Source organism: Myodes glareolus, chromosome 1 (genome assembly GCF_982192425.1).
Source record: "Myodes glareolus chromosome 1, mMyoGla1.1, whole genome shotgun sequence".
NCBI classification, from domain to species: domain Eukaryota; kingdom Metazoa; phylum Chordata; class Mammalia; order Rodentia; family Cricetidae; genus Myodes; species Myodes glareolus.
The window spans coordinates 79820317-79839142 of record NC_142026.1 but is presented as its reverse complement, the minus strand read 5'-3'; the positions used below and the strand labels follow the sequence as shown (position 1 = coordinate 79839142).

At 37.3% G+C, this 18826-nt stretch overlaps 1 protein-coding gene across 1 annotated transcript in view; it reads left to right on the top strand.

Moving 5' to 3' along the window:
• Sim1 (SIM bHLH transcription factor 1) overlaps positions 1–18616 on the top strand; it is an 81294-nt gene extending 62678 nt beyond the window's left edge. The window contains exons 12-13 of the mRNA XM_085691123.2: positions 10578–10977; positions 13029–18616. Coding sequence (XP_085547249.2) covers positions 10578–10977; positions 13029–13759 — 1131 coding nt within the window. The 3' untranslated portion in view covers positions 13760–18616. The remainder of the gene's footprint in view (positions 1–10577; positions 10978–13028) is intronic.
• The last annotated feature ends 210 nt before the right edge of the window (positions 18617–18826 follow it).

Below are 18826 nucleotides of genomic sequence, written 5' to 3'. Positions count from 1 at the left end.
AAGAGAGACAGACAGACAGACAGACAGACAGACACACACACACACACACACACACACACACAGAGAGAGAGAGAGAGAAAGAGAGAGAGAGAGAGAGAGACAGTGAGAGAGAGAGGAAGGACTCAGACTGGGTAAGCTTTTGGAACCTCAAAACCCACCCCTAGTGACACACTTTCTCCAATGAGGCCACATCCACTCCAGCAAAGCTATACCTCCTAATCCTACCCTGACAGCTTACCTCTTGCTATGTCCCTTCTACATCCTTGCAATGTGTCTCTAGGCTTTTATCAGTGTGTAAACTGAGAAACATTGAGAGCAAAGTACATTGTGGCAAGAAAAGTCGGAGGATTTGTAAAAAGACTTGTGTGTAGGAGATTGGGTAGAAGCCTGATTTCATTTTGGAAATTTGGGAATGTATATTTTAATTTCTTATACATCTGTAATGTTCTTAGTGGGGTGAAGTGGGATTCTAATTAGTCTTAAAAATAAAAACCCAGAGTCAGATATTGAGGAAAATGTTGAAAGATCAGAGGAGCAAAGGAGCAGCTGCAGGCACTTCTCACCTCACCTAATGGGTGCCTGTCTCTATGATTCCTCAGACTGAATCGGGGAGATCCCATTTCTAACCTCAGGCTGGATGGGGTCCAGATCCTGTCTCCACCCACCTTGTAATCCTGTCTCCTTCTCCCTAGTGCTGTGGATGAAAGCATGTGCCTCCCAAGTACTGGGATCAAAGGCACAAGATCCCAAGTGCTATGACGTAGTCTGTTCCTATTTTCTACACAGGAAAACCAACACCCAGGAAGGAAGATCTCTTGTCCCAGTCACATCATGCTGCAGTAGATCAACCCTTGTTTCTACTCACATTCCCAGCTGACAAGCTTGAATTGTCCTGTTATGATCAAAGATCATAGTAATAATAATGAAGACATTTGAACAATTAAAGCTTTTTTGTTCCTATTCTTATCAAAAAAATTACTTTTTATTTTACATACCAACCACAGTTCCCCCCTCCCTTCCCTTCTCTATTCCTTCACCTCTCCCTTCCCATCCTCAGAGGGCGTAAGGCCTTCTTTGGTGAGTCAGTAAGATCTGACATACCAACTTGAGGCAGAATCAAGCCTTCCCTGCTACATCAAGGTTGAGCAAAGTATCCCACCATAGGGAATGCGTTCCAAAATGCCAGTTCATGCTCCTGGAATAGGTCCTAGTGCCTCTGCTAGGGGCTCCCACAACATATCAAGCCACATAACTGTCACCCATGTTCAGAGGATCTAATTCGGTCCCATGCAGGTTTGTCAGCTATCAGTCCATACTCCGTGAGATCCCACTAGCTCCGGTCAGCTGTCTCTGTGGTTGTTCCCATCATGTTCTTGACCCCCCTTCGAACAATTAAGTTTAAGCTTGCTAGAGCAAGTTTCTATTCAGAAAAAAAAATATTTTAACGAAGGGCTTTGTTTCAAATCATTCTATACACATAATACGTAAATTTAAAAGAATACCCATTCACACTGTTTCTATTCCCAGTCCTTAATTGTCTAGAGTTTGTTCTATCATTATTTCTTTCTCACTTATTCCTTTCTCTCATTTTTTTGGATCATTTTAGAGTAGATACATACATGATGGCACCTCATGTAAACCTTAATATTTGTGTATTTCATCAGGACATGGATAATTTCCTAGATAACCTCAGCTCAGTTGTCAGTCTGAGGAAGCTCACATTAGGCAAATATTTGGCCTCACATTACAGATGTCAGGCCAAGGCTGTGCTGTCTGTCAGAGCATCTGCAGTGTCCCTACAGTACACGTTCCCACCCACATTCTATTACACACAGTTGTTGCCTGTTAGAGTCTTCTTTAATTTGTATATCTCCTTGTCTTGCCTGCCTTTCTTCCATCTCACTGTCAGTTTTGGAGAATAAGGCCCAGTGGTTTTATGTAGCTTTTGCACTGCATCTTCATGGTTCCCTGCAGTCACCTGTTAGGTCTGGAGTACTCCCAGAAGCACCGTGGTCAGCATATGTTCATCTAAAGGCCCTGACATCTATCTGCGCTATCTGGAGATGTCAGTGTTTATCACCTGGTTTCTCTATCAAGTAACTGCTTCTTATCTTTTTCAAATGAATAGCATTTTTTTGGTTAGACTCTTGAAGACCCTAAAACTAGTTTATTCCTCATAAACTCTTCCCCTTGATTCCTTTGTGATCATTTATGTTTAAATAAATCTTTAAGTTGGTTACAGTTTTTTTTTCCTAGACCAAACACTTTTTCCACACGTGACTGATTGGCATGAGCTCATTGACATTGCTTTTTTTGTTGCTACTGAAATCTTCTGATACTGCCTTTGTCTTTAAGTTTTCTCTATTTTGCAAAAGGAATTCCTTAAATCTGACTCCTATGAATTTTTTGACACATCTGCATCATTTTATTTTTTTGAGCACTTTCTTACTATATGGCTTTCCAAGATATTTCAAACTCCCTACCTGCTCTAGTCCTAGAAAGAGTGATTTCTTCTTCAAGGAGTTCTGTTCCTTTTAGAGGAGAATGGTATTTAGAAATAAAGATGCACATACTTAGTGTGATTATTCCCTGGGATATATCATTGCCTCTAGGCTATCTCAGTATATAGTGTTGGGAGAGAGCTTCCTGTTTCCCCTCTTGTCACCCCCAAAAAAACGGGTTTGCTTTTTCTTTGGTTTACACATCTTGTGTTTTTTTATGCAAAATAGAAGATATATATTTTGCTTCACTTGTTTGATATGAAAGTTAACTTTATATATATACATACATATCTGTATATGTAGTAGGAGGCTGCTAGTTTGTTCCTGGCTGCTCAGACCCAAAATAACCACACAGAAACTATATTATTTGCAATACTATTTAGCCAATAGCTTAAGTATATTTCTGTATAACTCTTATATCCTAAACTAACCCATCTCCATTAATCCGTGTATCACTATGTGGCTATGGCTTATGGGGTAAAGTTTCAGCATCTGTTTCTGAAGGGGGCTACATGGCTTCTCTCTGACTCTGCCTTGTTTCTCCCAGCATTCAGTTTAGTTTTCCCTTCCTACCTAAGTTCTGCCTTGCTCAGGCCTAAGACAGTTTCTTTATTAACCAATGGTATTCTCCTATATTAGGTTCTTAATTCTCTCTCCCAGTCTTCTTTTGTTAAAAAATAGCTGTCTGCTTCTTCATTAGGCATACATACTGTTTATTTAACTAATACTTTGTGTTTGAATATTTAGGTAATTTCTAGTATTTTGCAAATAGAGTGCTGCTATAACATTATGTTTGACGCATAGCTATGAACTTTAACTTGTTTAGTTTTGTGTTTTAGTCTTCCTTATATTTTAAATGTATTTATCTTATACTGAGAGTGGTGTGATGTTCTTCTAGTACAAAATGCTTCTCTGAGTTTCTGCTCATATTTCTGGTTTCTGCTTTGTATGGATAGAAATGGTCTGGTAGCTTGAAAGCAATTAACTTTCATAAGCTCATAGGTAGTGGTACTATTAGGAGGTGTGGTCTCATTGAAGTAGGTGTGGCCTTGTAGGAAATGTGTCTGTGTGGGGGCAAGCTTTAAGGTCTCCCATACTCAAATATGCCTAGTTCAGACCACTTCCTGTTGCCTGTGTATCAAGATGTAGGACTCTTAGTCACTTCTCTAGCACCATGTCTGTCTGCATGCCATCATGTTGATAATGATGATAATGGACTAAATTACTATGATGATACTGGACTAAACCTCTGAAAATGTAAGTCACCCCAATTAAATGTTTTTCCTTTATAAGAGTTGTCATGGTCATGGTGTCTCTTCTCAGCAACAGAAACCCTAAGTAAGACAACTGGTATGTTAGATAGTGGATAACAGTTGTACTTTCTTTATGAGTCATGGCTTTACATTATTTTAATTTTATTTATATTTTTAAACCAATTTCTGCATTATTAAGATCCCAGCTTCTGACTTTTTAATCTACATTGGCCTTCTTTGTGTTGAACATCTTTAGTTTTAGGCTTTGAAACACCGTCTCTTTGTGTGTAAGACAGGTGTACATGGTGTGTGGCACTTGTATATGTAGGTGTGGGTGCATATATCCATGCCCACCAGAAAGTTTCAGTGGTGTGTTTGGTGTCCTGTTTTGTTCCCCTTTATTATTCTCTTAGAATAGGGTACCTAAGGGGGCCAGAAAAAGGCTTTGCATTCTCCAAAATTGGAGCTGGAGGCCTTGATGAGCTTCCATGTGAGTGTTGGGAACTAAGCCCAGATCGGCTGCCAGAACAGAAACTGCTGAGTCATCTCTCCAGCCCCATTGATTTATTGTTTTAATAATTATGAATGAATCTCTTAGATTAAGGCACATTTGATTTTTGCTTATGCTGAAATATTTAGTTACTCCATTGGCATTTATACTGGCTGACAGTCCATTAAATTGGTGATATCACTGTGGACCTAATTTTGGGTACCCGTACCCTGTAGTGTTCTGTTAGTCTAGCCTTTTCACTGCCCTAGAGTCTCTGGGACCTGGGAGAATGGAGTTGATAGGTAAGGTGGATGAAAGTCTTAAGTACAGTCAACTCTATTCAGGCTGCAGGCGGCAGACAGGCAACACTCGACAAAAACATGCTTTTTCACATAGAGGCATTTAAACAAATAACAGTAGTCAGTTGTTAATAATCTGAATTATCTGAAGTAAACTCACTCTTATCCACTACACCTGGGAGGGGCATGAAAATACATCCCAAGAACAATTTTGTGTTTTTGAAGAAACTGAGTTCATAAGACTACTGTCTTGTTTTCTTGGAGTTTTCTCACAAGCACTCAGATTTCCCCTCTTACAACTTGATTCTCGAACTGTCTTCTGACCACCATCTGCAGCTATTAGAAATTTATTAATAGTGAGATAGTATGTCTTGATGATGGCTACACAGAGTCCATTTCTTCTCTTTCAAATTGTTTTAACCACTCTAATTCCTTTACTATTCAAACGAACATGCATGTATCAAACTTAAAATATTTCTCAACTATTTTCTCTTTATTTTTTTAATTTCTGTTCTTTTGGGTGGTTTCCTACTGTTTTCCATTTCCTTTATTAAATTTTTCTTTGAAATCTACTCTTTTTTTTTACAATATTTATTTACGTGTTATGGTATTGGATGTGAATTATACATGCTTGCTAAGCACTGTGCCACTGAACTGCAACCCTAGCCGTGTGGTAGGTTATTTGTAGTCCATTTCTTAATGTTTAAACATCAGATTCTTAATTCTAGGTAGTACAAATTCTATCTGCACCCATGTATGTATGCATGTGTTTATACGTGCAGTTCTGAATGTTTATGGATGTTATTTAATTTATAATGCTACATTCCAGCTTCTCTTTTTATAGATACTTGATTAGAATTTTATTAATGAGATGTTTGTATTTCCATGTTCATGTTTTCTCCGCACAAGGGTTTTGTATGAAGCTTAATATCTCCCTATTCCTTGATCCTTTGTGAGCTGTGACACTTTTCTAGAAGCTGTGCCATGTCAATGTGTGAGCGCATTGTTTGGAAGGGAGGTGGTGGGAGGGAGAAGGTGGAAGGATTGGTGTCTTCTGTTTTTATGTGTGTGTCTATGGATGCTTTAATTTCTCTCCTTTTCTTCTTTCCTTCCTTTACTGCAGCTCTTAAGGACCAAAACTCATTTTTGATTTGTACTCTCTTCTCATGGAAATCACACTTTGAAAATTTGTTTTGAATTTTGCTCACTTCTAAAGTCCCTTCTTCTGGTCAGTGTTGTGAGTAACCAAACACTGGCTTGTGCTTATATTTTGACGTTTAGTTTTGTACATTTGTACAAATCTTCCTTAGGATGATTTTGTCTATATACTAGATTTCTCCTTCTCCTAGCTTTTTAACTCCACTCCCCTCATCCTACATCCACAGGTTCTATATGCAGGGTTTTTTACTTATAAGTGATATAAGTTTAGTCTTTTTTGTTTCATTGTAATGATGCTAATGGTATGAATCACATGTGACTCCATTGTGCTTCTTGGTGACCTTGTGGTTTTGAAAACCTTATGTAGAAATTTAAATTCAAATGACTGTAATATTCTCACTACTTTAGAATTTACTACTTTACACACCAGACATCATGTCATGTAATTTCTAATAAATATGTGTCTAGTAAAATGGAGTTCTTGGGAGAAAATTGGCATTATAGGAAAAAAATCATACTCATACAATAACTTTCCTCTCATAACCATGATAATAAAATGTCTTGCAGATGTTAGAGGTCCTGACAATGATCTTCTTTCCTTCTTATGTTTGCTTGTTTTTGAGATAGCATCTCACCATGTAGCTCTTGAACTTGCAAAGCTCCTGTTTCATTCTCCCAAGTGACAGCATTATAAGCTTTTACTACCATGGCTTACTATAATTACCTCCTTCCAATGGATTAAATATAGGGATAGATGTAGAAACTATGTTTCAACATTAGAGAGGACACCAAATTAACTATTGTCCATATAAAATAATACAATGCAATGTCTCAATTTATAGAAAATGCTAGAGAAGATGACATCAATAGGCCAAGGTCACTCTGGAAGTTATAGTAGAAATTAGTGAGGAAATTAGTCTTTCTTTTCTACCAAGTGCCTCTTTCATTAAGTGAGGCAACTCTGATTTAGCCTTTGGTAGATTACTACTCTCAGGTCCCTGTTCTTGTTAAAAGAAATGAAATCATCTGCCCAAGATCTTGCAAATGTGAGAACATGGAAATGGAAGAGCAGAATTGAGGTAAAGCAGAAACTCTCTTCTATAGCACTCATCTGTGTCTGAACTGACGGTAGCCATTTTCTGCATTCCTTTCTTTCTTCCCTCAGGTATTTGATAAATACTTGAAATATTTCAAATCACCAATACCATGTGGTCAGCAACAAAATCATAAACATACAAATAACATTATATGGATAAAGCAGGCTGTAATTATATATTTAGCAGCGGTATGTGTGTCTCTGTGTATGTGTGTTTGTAACAATAATTAAAGAAAAAGAGTCCAGAAACCATTAATTTTATATAAATCAGGGTGGAGGAGGGAAGGGAAAATAATGTAATTATAATAATCTCAAAAATAAAAATAGTTCAAAAAGCTAAAAATATTTCAAATCAAACAATGGGGTTTTAGTATTCACAACAACATTTATATCAAGTATAGTTTATTTAAAGAAGTAGCTGTGGCTAGGAGTGGTAGTGTAAGTCATTAAACCTAGAACTAGGGAGGCAGAGGCAAATGGATCCCTGTGAATTCAAGACCAGCCTGATTTACATAGAGCCTTCTAGTAGAGTTTGGGCTATATAGTGAGGCCCTATCTCACAAAACAAAATAAAACAGCACATACACACATAAAAGTTAAACTAAACTAGGAAAACAGTAACTTTGGATCAGAGTTTTGTTTTTGTGTGCTAGTAGACATTCACACATTTTTCTTAAAAAGCAAACATTTATATCTAGACTCTATCTGTAGTGTCAAAGCAATTTAAGCTCTCCGTCTGAGTGAGCTGCTCTGCTCTGCCCGCTTCAAGGTCTTTATTGTTGTGGTTTCCAGGTTATTGACAAGAGGCTTCCCTTCAGATTCTCTTCCAGTGCTATTGAAATATGTACCTCATGTATGCCTGGGTTGCCTCCTGTTAGATTTTCTTCATGAGCAATTCATGGACTGTTCTTTGATATGATATTACTTTCTCATATACACTCAGGGAAAGCCTTTTCCACTCAACAGGGCTCAGAAGTCTTGACTGGAGCACTTCAAAAATAGGTCTAGTTTATACTTTTACAAAAACAAGTGATGTCTGGACAACTCCTAGCTTGGGACAGTACAGCTATCTGAGCCTCTCAGAGGCAAGCATTGCTGAAGAAGACACAAACGTAGCATTCATTTCTCCACTCAGGAAGATCAGGATGTATTAACTTTGCTTTGCTGAAAGAGAAGTTGCTGTCTTGTGGAAAGTGGTTAGCATGACCGGAAGAAAAGGCTTGTGGCAGGTGGGAATTATGATGCAGGAATTAGAACTCAGGGTGCTTTGAGGTCTTCTGCTTATAACCCTGCAAGGAGATTAAGTTGGACTTCTTTTTGTTAATGGAAAATGCTGATAGCTCTTATGTGTATTTGGAAAATAATAGAAATGATAACTAAGAATGGTTATGGGAAGAATTTTGACTTGGAATTTGCATTTAGATTTGTCCTAAGTGTGACACCTATTAATATAGCTTTTGGTTGCTTGACAAGAACATGGGTGCCTCATCTCTCTTCCCAACCACCTGGGAATACAAGCACCCTGCTTGTATTCAGGCGGAAAGAATCAAGCTCAGGGTAGATCTGGCAGAAGGTGGAGTCTTCGCTTTGTCCTGTGAAAGACCCAGCATAGGTGATTTGCTCAGCCAACTGCAGGGGACCACCCTTAAGCGTGGTTAATATAACTAGTAAGCAGTAAGAGTTCACTGGAGAAGCTAATTTTTCTTTGGCAAGCGTATGTCAGTTACACCTAGCTTCTTGGTTAGGGGTGGGAGCCTGTGTCCACTTTCTCCTCTCAGTGCTTGGACCCTGTCTGGCTTGAATATCTGCAGGCCCTGCATGTGCCGCCACAGTCCCTGTGAGTTCACATGTGCATCAGTCCTCTTGTATCTGGAAGACACTGTTTCCGTTGAATTGTCCATTACTTCTGACTCTTGCAATCTTTCTACTTCTTCTTCTGCATGGATACCTGATCCTTGAGGGGAACGGTTTAATGAAGACATCCCAAAATCTCTTACTCTCTACACATTGTTCACTTCTGTGTCTCTGCATCAGTTCCCATCGACTGCAAGAAACTTCTTTGATGATGGCTGAGTGAGAAATTGATCTATGGGAATAGCAGAATGTCATCATTATTTTGTGTGTGTGTTTCTTGCTATGATTGCAAAATCATAGTACTTGGTTTTTCCTTGGGCCAGTGGCTGACAGTCTCAGGTTCTCAACTACCCTAGCAGTTACAGACATGGATTCCACATCATGGAATGGGCCTTAAACTCAATGGAAGAGTGGGTGATTACTTCTACAACTTTTATGACACTTTTTTGCCACTTCTGTACCAGTATATCTTGCAGGCAGGTCACTGTTGTGTGTTCCAGGGTTTGTGACTGGTTATATGATTACTCTTCTCCTCTGGTAGTATTCTGAATACCTTTTAGCACCATGAACACTAATAGACTAACAATTTTAGTGACTTAGGAAGACCCGATGGTGAGCACCTTCCTTAGGAGGTCTGTGAAACATTTTACATTTTGTTTCTTTTGAAATTAAAAGTTTCATTATTATTGCATGCATGTTTGTGTGTACCTGTGTGTAAAGGTATGATGTGCATGAGTGGGTGTGGATGTATATAAGCAATTTGCAAGTGTACCACCATGCACATGTGGAGGTCAGAAGGACAACATGAGGGAGTTTATCTTTCTGATACAGAATTTGGAGGCTGAACTCAGTTCTAGGTAGTAAATGCTTTTACGTGCTGAACAATCCTGCTGGCTTGAGTTTTACATTTTGCGGTAATGCCCAATGATACAGTTTGGAGAAGATGAACAGCAGAATTCTAACAAAGATGGTGGCTCGTGTTACTTCCATATGATCCTATGTAACTGAACTTTAGAAGCCTATCTATGAACAAGGTGTACACGGGGCAAGTTTTTTGAACTTACATTGCCTTTGAATTAGGGAAGCATTTAGTAGCTCTTCTGCCATGTACTCAATATGTACCTGGCACTGCTTTCAGGGAGTTAATGGTTTAGCACAAATTGTCCAGGGGTGGAGAGAGGGCTCATTGGTCAAGAGCTGATATTGCTCTTGCTGACTGAAGTTTAATCTCCAGTATCCATGTTAGATAGCTTACAACTTCAGTTTCAGGGGCTTCAAAGCCTCTGGCCTCTGTGGGCATTCATCCTCACATCCACATCCTCACACATACACAATTAAAAATAAATACATGAACAAATAAATAGAATTTAACAAAGGCTCAGAACTTCGGTACCTTGAGCTTTAGCTTTCACCTAATTTTTCTAAGAAAACAAAAGCATTAAAAGCAAATTGTTATAAAATAGGGAATTTTCCCGCATTCTTATTTAGGCAAATTTGTTTGGGTGATGGTGAAACATTTGGGTTTGAGTTTTGATTTCGTTATTCGTCCTTCCTTGTGGTCTTGGCCAGATATTTCACTCTGTGCTTTAGCACCCCCATCCCCAGCACTGGGGACACTGACATTACATCAAAGGGTTGTTAGAATAACCTGGGGTAATTCAGTCCATTCAGGGCCTAGGACTTTAATGTTTGCTATTAATTTTTATCTCTTTTAACAGCCAGGGTGATTTTCTGTATGGGTATTAGCTAATTAAATTGTTCCAAGTTAATGGGTACCCTAATGATACAGTGAGTCTTACTTTGGCTGCCTCAGGCCTTTGTGACCTTCAGTACTTGCAGAATGAAGGTTTTAAGTTTGGTTTTTTTTTTTAAAAAGCTAATTTAATTATTATTGATGTTGTTGTTCCCTTATCCTTTTGGTTTCAGTATTCGGGATTCCACACTGAAAGATCGGAATCTGACCACGACAGCCAGTGGGGTGGAAGTCCCCTGACTGATACTGCCTCCCCACAGCTCCTGGACCCAGAGAGGCCTGGCTCTCAGCATGAAGTGTCATGTGCCTACAGGCAATTCCCAGATCGCAGCTCCCTCTGCTATGGCTTTGCACTGGATCATTCGAGGCTGGTGGAGGACAGGCATTTCCACACTCAAGCCTGTGAGGGAGGCCGCTGTGAGGCAGGCAGGTACTTCTTAGGAGCACCACCAACTGGCAGAGATCCCTGGTGGGGATCTCGAGCAGGCTTGCCACTTACCAAGGCCTCCCCGGAGAGCAGAGAAGCCTATGAGAACAGCATGCCGCATATCACCTCTGTCCACAGAATCCATGGTAAGAGCTCAAGGGGTACCAGATACCCAGCAGGAGGCTGTACGTCGGAAGGACTGACCCCCATGGTTTTCTACTTTTGATTTATAGAAACCCACACCAATGGGATTTGAAGAACTAAGTCCACTCAGCTTAAGTGTATTTATTTTGGTAATGATAGCCTATTTATGACAGATGAGGAAAAATTCTCATTTTAAAAACCATAGAGACCAGAAATTAAGCATCAACAATTTATAAATCTATCGAATTTGTAGTTGTATTTGAATTTTGTGGTTTCATCCTGAGCATCCTCACAGCAGCTTCTCTCTGCTCTGCCAGGGCACAGTTGCTGTGCTGGACAGGGCAGGCTTTGCTTAGTGGGCTATGGTCCTGTGCATACATGTGCAGTTTTTCTTGGAATCAAGTCCTGGTAGCTGCCTCCCATCACCATGACTGCGAAAGTACCATGTTGTAAAAGGTGGAGAAACCACCTGCATTTTCACCTTGGGATAGTTACACAACTTCACCATCCCTGAGAAAGGGACACTAATGTTAAAGTTTTGATAATTGGTAATACTTTCTTCAAACTAAATTATTCCGTAAATTACAAAGTAAATTACTTTGGTAATTACTTTCTTCAAAGAAAATGAGTTAAGAAGAGTCTATTCTGATTATTACAAGTGTAGATCTAGGCAGGTCTTTGATAATCTCCCTGTTTTTATTAAAACTCAGTGACATTGCAAAGGCCCTGTTAATTCTCTCCCTGCTCTTAGCGCGAGAAGTGTGCTAGATCATGTTCTCATCTATAATGCTCCCTGGCAGATGCTTCATTGAGCAATTTTAACTTCTTTCCATTGTTGCTTTTTACTTTTCTGCGTTTCCTTTGAGTAAATAACCTGTTAAAAACCAAAGAACATTTCGGTAGTTGGTAATGAAAACCCAGGGCAAAGCACAATTACTTGCCAGATAAAGGTGAGAAGCAAACCTATATGGCTTAACCTATATAGACTGGAAGAAAATGTTAGAAATATCTGGTAATGGAAACTCAGAGCAAAGGGCAATTTCTTGCCTGATAAAGGTGAAAAGCAAAACTCTGGCTTAACCTATATGGATCGTGAGAAATCAAACAAGGAAGAAGACAGGAAGCAATGGCGTGTGTGATACGGGGCTCATCTGCAACATTAAGCAGTTTACAACACTCATATGTCCCTGTCTTCTTTTAGTTTTGCTTTTTATATTTGTTTCAGACTGAGAATAATCTAGTCTCTGAAATATATTTTGAATGTATTACTCTTAGGTATTAGACCTGCCTTTTTGGTTCAGAACAAGTTGTTATAAAAATGATAATATTTATTTACTCAAGACTTTGTTTCAATAATAATTGGAGTTCTGTTTCACAAATAACCAAAGATTTCATTGCTCCTTCTGAGACTAACATGCTTACCCTACTGTTGAGAGCAAACTATTTATACGTTTGATTATGACAACTGTCTTTACATCTATACCATTTATCCATGCACACCCATATACAAACATCTTTATCAACTCCAAATTTTTTAAAAAACTAATAATAGAGCTTTAGTATAGTCTCATTTAAGATAAACCAAGAATTATAAAAAAATTTCAGACACTTATTTAAAATATAATAGTTCAGCTTATACAACAGTCGTCTTTAAATTCAACTGAAAACATTCTAATAACAAAAACCAAATTGTATTCATATTCCTTATATTACTTGTAGATGTGCAGGTCCAATAACTTATGTACATAGGGAAATATGAATGTGCTTTACTGATTTACTAATTGATATTTGCAACTCATGAATGGAATTTATTTTCTAAGAAATATTTTATAAATGCTATCTGCAATTGAAATCCTTTGATTACATATGAATCCAACATACATCTGAATTTTAGTACAAATGTCAATATTCTGTAATACAAACCTATTTCTATTTCCAATATTGCACTAAAATGAAAGATGTAAGTTTTTTTTTTCAGGAAAGAAATGCACTTGTGTGTGTGTGTGTGTGTGTGAATTTTGACACCACCTACTTTTTACTTTTTGTGATGTAGGTCGAGGTCACTGGGACGAAGATAGTGTGGTCAGCTCTCCAGACCCTGGGTCAGCCAGTGAATCAGGCGACCGATACCGCACTGAACAGTATCAAAATAGCCCACATGAACCTAGCAAAATTGAAACTCTCATCAGAGCCACGCAGCAGATGATAAAAGAGGAAGAGAACAGATTACAGCTAAGGAAAGCGCCTCCAGACCAACTGGCTTCCATTAACGGAGCTGGGAAAAAACACTCCCTCTGTTTTGCAAACTATCAACAGGCTCCACCGTCAGGTGAAGTCTGCCACAGCTCTACTCTTGCCAGCAATTCACCATGTGACCATATCCAGCAGAGAGAGGGCAAGATGCTCAGCCCTCATGAAAATGACTATGACAACAGTCCCACTGCACTGTCTCGGATAAGTAGTCCCAGTTCTGATCGTATTACAAAGTCCAGTTTGATCTTGGCTAAAGACTATCTACATTCAGATATGTCTCCTCATCAGACAGCAGGAGACCATCCTGCCATCTCTCCAAATTGCTTTGGCTCCCACCGGCAGTATTTTGATAAGCATGCCTATACATTAACTGGATATGCCCTGGAGCATTTATATGACAGTGAAACTATTAGAAACTATTCCTTGGGATGTAATGGCTCACACTTTGATGTAACTTCCCATCTGAGGATGCAGCCAGACCCAGCACAAGGACACAAGGGAACATCTGTTATAATAACCAATGGAAGCTGATGTTTTTCTAAGATATTTTGTTCTTCAAGGGTCTCTGAAACATATTTATTATTAAAGCCCCCTTAGCAGCATTTACTATGCCACAGATTGTTAGAAAAGCTAAGTTAAAGTTTTTGGCTACTTAGCAGGAGTTTCTGTGGGAAGAAAAAGTACAAAATAAAAACAATACCAACGTTCAGGGTTATACACAGATAACTGAGCTAAAATGAATACAGAAATTGCCCACATATTAGAGTGGAACCATAGTAGATATATTTGAATTGAAAAATAGTAATGCAAATTAACCATATACACCACTTGGAAGGGCTGATGAATTGTGTCATGACAATCTAGTAGAATTCATGCACGTAATTCTTATGCTACTCAAAAACTGCTATGTATGCTTCACATGCATAAATACACAAAATGGGTACCTACCACATGAAGCTTCTTAAAGGAATACCAGTTCCCAAAATAGCTCAAGAGGAGAGGGACGTGTCTTGTAAACCTGTTTCTTCATCTTCATGGTTTTGAGCTAGTCCACTCATTTGGTTCAGGCATGAATTATAATGAGAAATGGTGCTATCTACAGTACATGAATGCATTTTCACCTGGTACCCATTACACACAATCAGGAAGCAGTGATTTTCCATCTTACTTTTGAGTTAGACATGGACCAGGATTGCTTTGACACAGCAGTAAGGATCTTTCTATGTCATAGCATTGAAATGTCAGGAGACACATAAGAAGTGTATCCTACTCAATTTTGAGTAGGTTAGAGAAGGAAAGGGCACAGCATCAAAGAATGAAACTGAATCTCAAAACAACTTTTAAGACTGAGAACAGGTAAACAACATTTTGGGGACTTAGATATACAAATAAGAAATTTAACCAGTTCACCCGACAAAATGCTGACTAGTGCAAAAGTAACTAAGGAAGATCTGGAAAGTACTACAGGACAACAGGATAAGTACTGAAAAACATCTCAAAGCACAAGTACGAGAGTGTGTTATGTGAAAAGTCCCAGAAGAGGGTCTAAGATAAAAGCTCAAGCAGACAGACAAGTGGTTCAAAAGGTGCATGGGGAACTCACAGGGAAAATGCTGACTTTCTTTACTATTTGTAAACAGCAAAAACAACATACTTGCTCAAATGTCCATGTGGCACAGTAAAACGTCCAGTGAACTATATGCCAAGATCTTTGGGTTTCTGTTCTGTTCTTGCTGTCACTTAAATTTGGGACCATAGATGCATCACGCACAGTCCCTGCATCTTGGTTTTATGGTCTGAAAGGGGCCTATTGTCCATAGTTTATGACTCATTAGTGCAAAGTAAACTTGTAAACAGTTAAATTTCTGCTATGAGTTTTAAAGACTTTAGATTTTTCCATACAGTTCTAGATACTTTGTTATTTAAGCAATGTGTGGACTCTTTCAGGCAGTAAGAGTTATAGTCAACTCTCTCTTAGATGCAGCCAAATGAAGATGGTACAAATTTATGAGGGGGAAGAAAAAAATAGTTAAATCTACTAAATGCACTATTCTCTAGTATTCAAAGAAAATGACATGATTGGTTAAAAAAGTTTCATAGGTAGTATTTCTTAGGATTCCCATGCCTGTTAATTTTGTGATATTTAAGGAGGGGAATTACTGAAGGACTTGATTATGAAAGCATTAACGGCACTAGACACTCAGGGATTAGTACTGTATTTTCATCACTCAACACAATCATTTGGTGACAGTCTGTATGACAATACATTTAGAGTTGAAACATTGGGTTGCTTGTACATGAGAGAAAAGTATACATAAAATTAACTACTTGAGTATAACAAAACATTATTATCAATGAAAATGAAGACACTTGCAAGTCAGTGACAACATAGCTTATGTACTTAAATGTACTTTCAATCATGTTCTTAGGACATTGAAAACTAAAATTTGAACCCCATAAGAAAAATATTCTGTAATTTTGATAAAATTATTTCTGAGAAACACATAGGATAAATGATTTGGCTAAAATTTTAACATGAGAAAAGTTTTTGGAATGGTGATGGTTTTTACAGAATTCTGTAGGTCAGACAAAAATATTTGATGAATGTGTATTTTGGGCAGAAAAATCTACATAAGTAGGTTATATTTCTGGGGTAAGTATATATTAGTTTATCAGTGGTACCTTCTGTAAGAAATAGAAAGAAGAATCTAGGCATATGAACTAATACTAAAGGAAGGATTGTCACTAAAGAAATTCCAACAGAGTTTTTAATGTGGAGGATAACTCATATAAAAATAAATTGTGAACTCCACAGACAGAGTCTCATAAGGAGAAACAATGCTTCCCAGAATGCCAGAACTAATATTTTTAAAAGAAGACAGAATCTTCTAAATTATATTTTGACTAACAGTCTTGGTAGATTGACCCACTTAAAATACACTAGCCATTTATTTAATTAAACAAATGTCAACTTTGCAGTGATAATTTTATAATATTGCACATAATGCCTCAAAGACTCACAATATATATAGCTTACATTGTTTTTTAAAATAGTATGATTATTATAAATGACTCCAAGTGAACTGACCTTTTAAAGCTAGGTGACTTCTTTTTGTTCACGTAGATGTACAAAATGTATTTGTAGTCTTCATTATTTTGTTCTGTACAAGAACGTATTTGCTTATAAAGAATTATCTGCATCTTAAAAATATGGGACTAGAATAAATACATCTCCAATAACTTTATCAATTAAAATTAAAATTACATTGGCTTCATTTTTGATCATTGATTTTCCTATTTTTGCTAAAATATTGAAAGCCTGAGAGGCATGTTTTCTTCTATCACTTTGGGAATTCATAAAAAATGTTACATCTAATTATAGCACTACAACATTCACAATTCATTAGTCTCTACAAAGCCTATTTTATATGGAAATAGTAAGAATATCTCTGATGCCCATTTACTTTCTTTACCAAGATAAAATTTAAAATGGTGGGTGACCAATGAAATATAAATTTTCCCGATCTTCCTGTTAAAATTATTATTGTGAACATACAGTTGATATATTCTTTTTGGATGTATTTTTAAGGTCAGAGACAATGTAGATGAGACATTTATGTATGCTCTGTCCCCACAAATCTTTTGACATCACATGCAAAATCAAATGTGACAGTTTTTCTAAACTGTCCTTGCCTGTACAAGACACTATGTCAAAACTGATAGGACATTCAAAACCAGACAGTATGTAATAAACAATTTTCAGTGTTTCTACAGAAAGCTTCTTATTATTTTCTGATTATAGTTTATAGAGCTAGAGTATTTCCAGTGACTATTGTTCTTCACGTCTGCACCCTGCTGCCTGCCACACGCTGCCTTTGGGAAGAGAATCCCTCTTTAAATAAACTTGAATGGGATCTCCTTAAAAGGATAATATCTTCCATTTCTATTTCTTTCTTATGTGGACTTTAATTCTAATATGAGATTATTTTGAAAGTATGAATTGATATTTTTAAATAAAATGAAAGCCCTCCCCCCAAAATCTACATCACGTAAGTGATAGTATAGCTGGAAACACACTGACTACAGACTTTCTGTCTTATAACTCTGTCTCTTGCTCTGTACCCCTCTGCCTGTTTCTCTCTCTCGGAAGCAGCTAATCACCAAGCTATTTGTATGATCTGTCAGCGCTAGCAGTAATTGAGAGCGACAGACTGAGAGCTGAGGACTTGACTGGGAATCGCTTATCTGGAATAGCTTACACTGTGGTATGGCCTTGCTTGTTAAAAAAAATAAATAAATGTCTGGGTTTGGCTTCTAAGTTTATTCAAATGGTAGATGTAGACACACATCCAGATTTATGAATGACTTAACAGAGAATGTAAGTCCTCCAAATAAGTAATTGAGCATTCATGTAAATGTTAATTTTTTGTGAGTAAGGATTTCACTGTAGGTAAAAATCTGTTGGCTAGCTCTTACTGTGAAGATATATGGTGAATAAGACACTCTAAATTTTAAGTGAGGGGCAGAACAGCTGTGGATACATGCAAGTGTATCATAAATAGGAAATGTTCTTGGGGGAAAGTTTTGTGTGGTACTTATTTCTTGTGCACAAAGGTTGTACGGGTAGTGCTTGAATTCAAAAGGTAAGACGACACTCAATTCCATATAAACATTCATTTAGCATTCTTTCTCTCAGACTGTGTGCAGAAAATACACACATACACACACGCACCCACACACACTATGACTTTTATATTACTTTGAGAATTTATAATGTGCTATATCCAATGTGAATGTATGATGATTCACACAAGAAATTATAATTCATAATTTTAAGATAATCATTGTAGTTTTATTTACTGGGATTTGCTGTGTGAATTTTGCCTTCGCAAACTAGGTAAGAGGACTTTGTCCTAATCTGATCATCTTAGACACACCTAATCACATTAAATTTCTACCTAATAATTATAATGTGTTTACATTCCAAAAGAAATAAAATTGGCATTGATAAATTTTTCCAATAACTGTAATTTCTTTTCCAAGGAATAGATTTCAAAAATAGAAATGAAACAAAAGGCACTTCAAGAAAGAAAAAATATTTTATGCTTGTTTTTTGACTGACATGCTATAAAAAGGATTATATTTGTGAGAGAAGATACTGGTTCAAAATACCCTCTTGCAATGTATAGTTTTTAGTGATATTGTAGTATAAACTTGTAATTTGAACTTTTACTTTGGAATGTAAAGTAGAAAATAATAGCGATGTCAATGATATCTTGCAAAGTGTTCCCATTTATAATTATTTATATTGTAAATAGCTTTCTGAAGTAAAATTGAAGTTAATGTCCATAAAATGTATTTATTATGTGAGGAATTTTTGGTTTAAAATATAGTTACCAAAATGCATTCTGAGTCTGAATTATTCATTGAAAGAATCTTTAAAGGACAAAACAGATTTGTCATTCAGATTGGTACTCTATAGGCAGCCATTTTAGCTCTTGATTTGGCTAGGTTGTTCAACTCTACAAACACTCCATGCACAGAGACTCAAGAACAGAAGCTTGTGAACACTAAATGACTATTCCATATGGGGTCTAT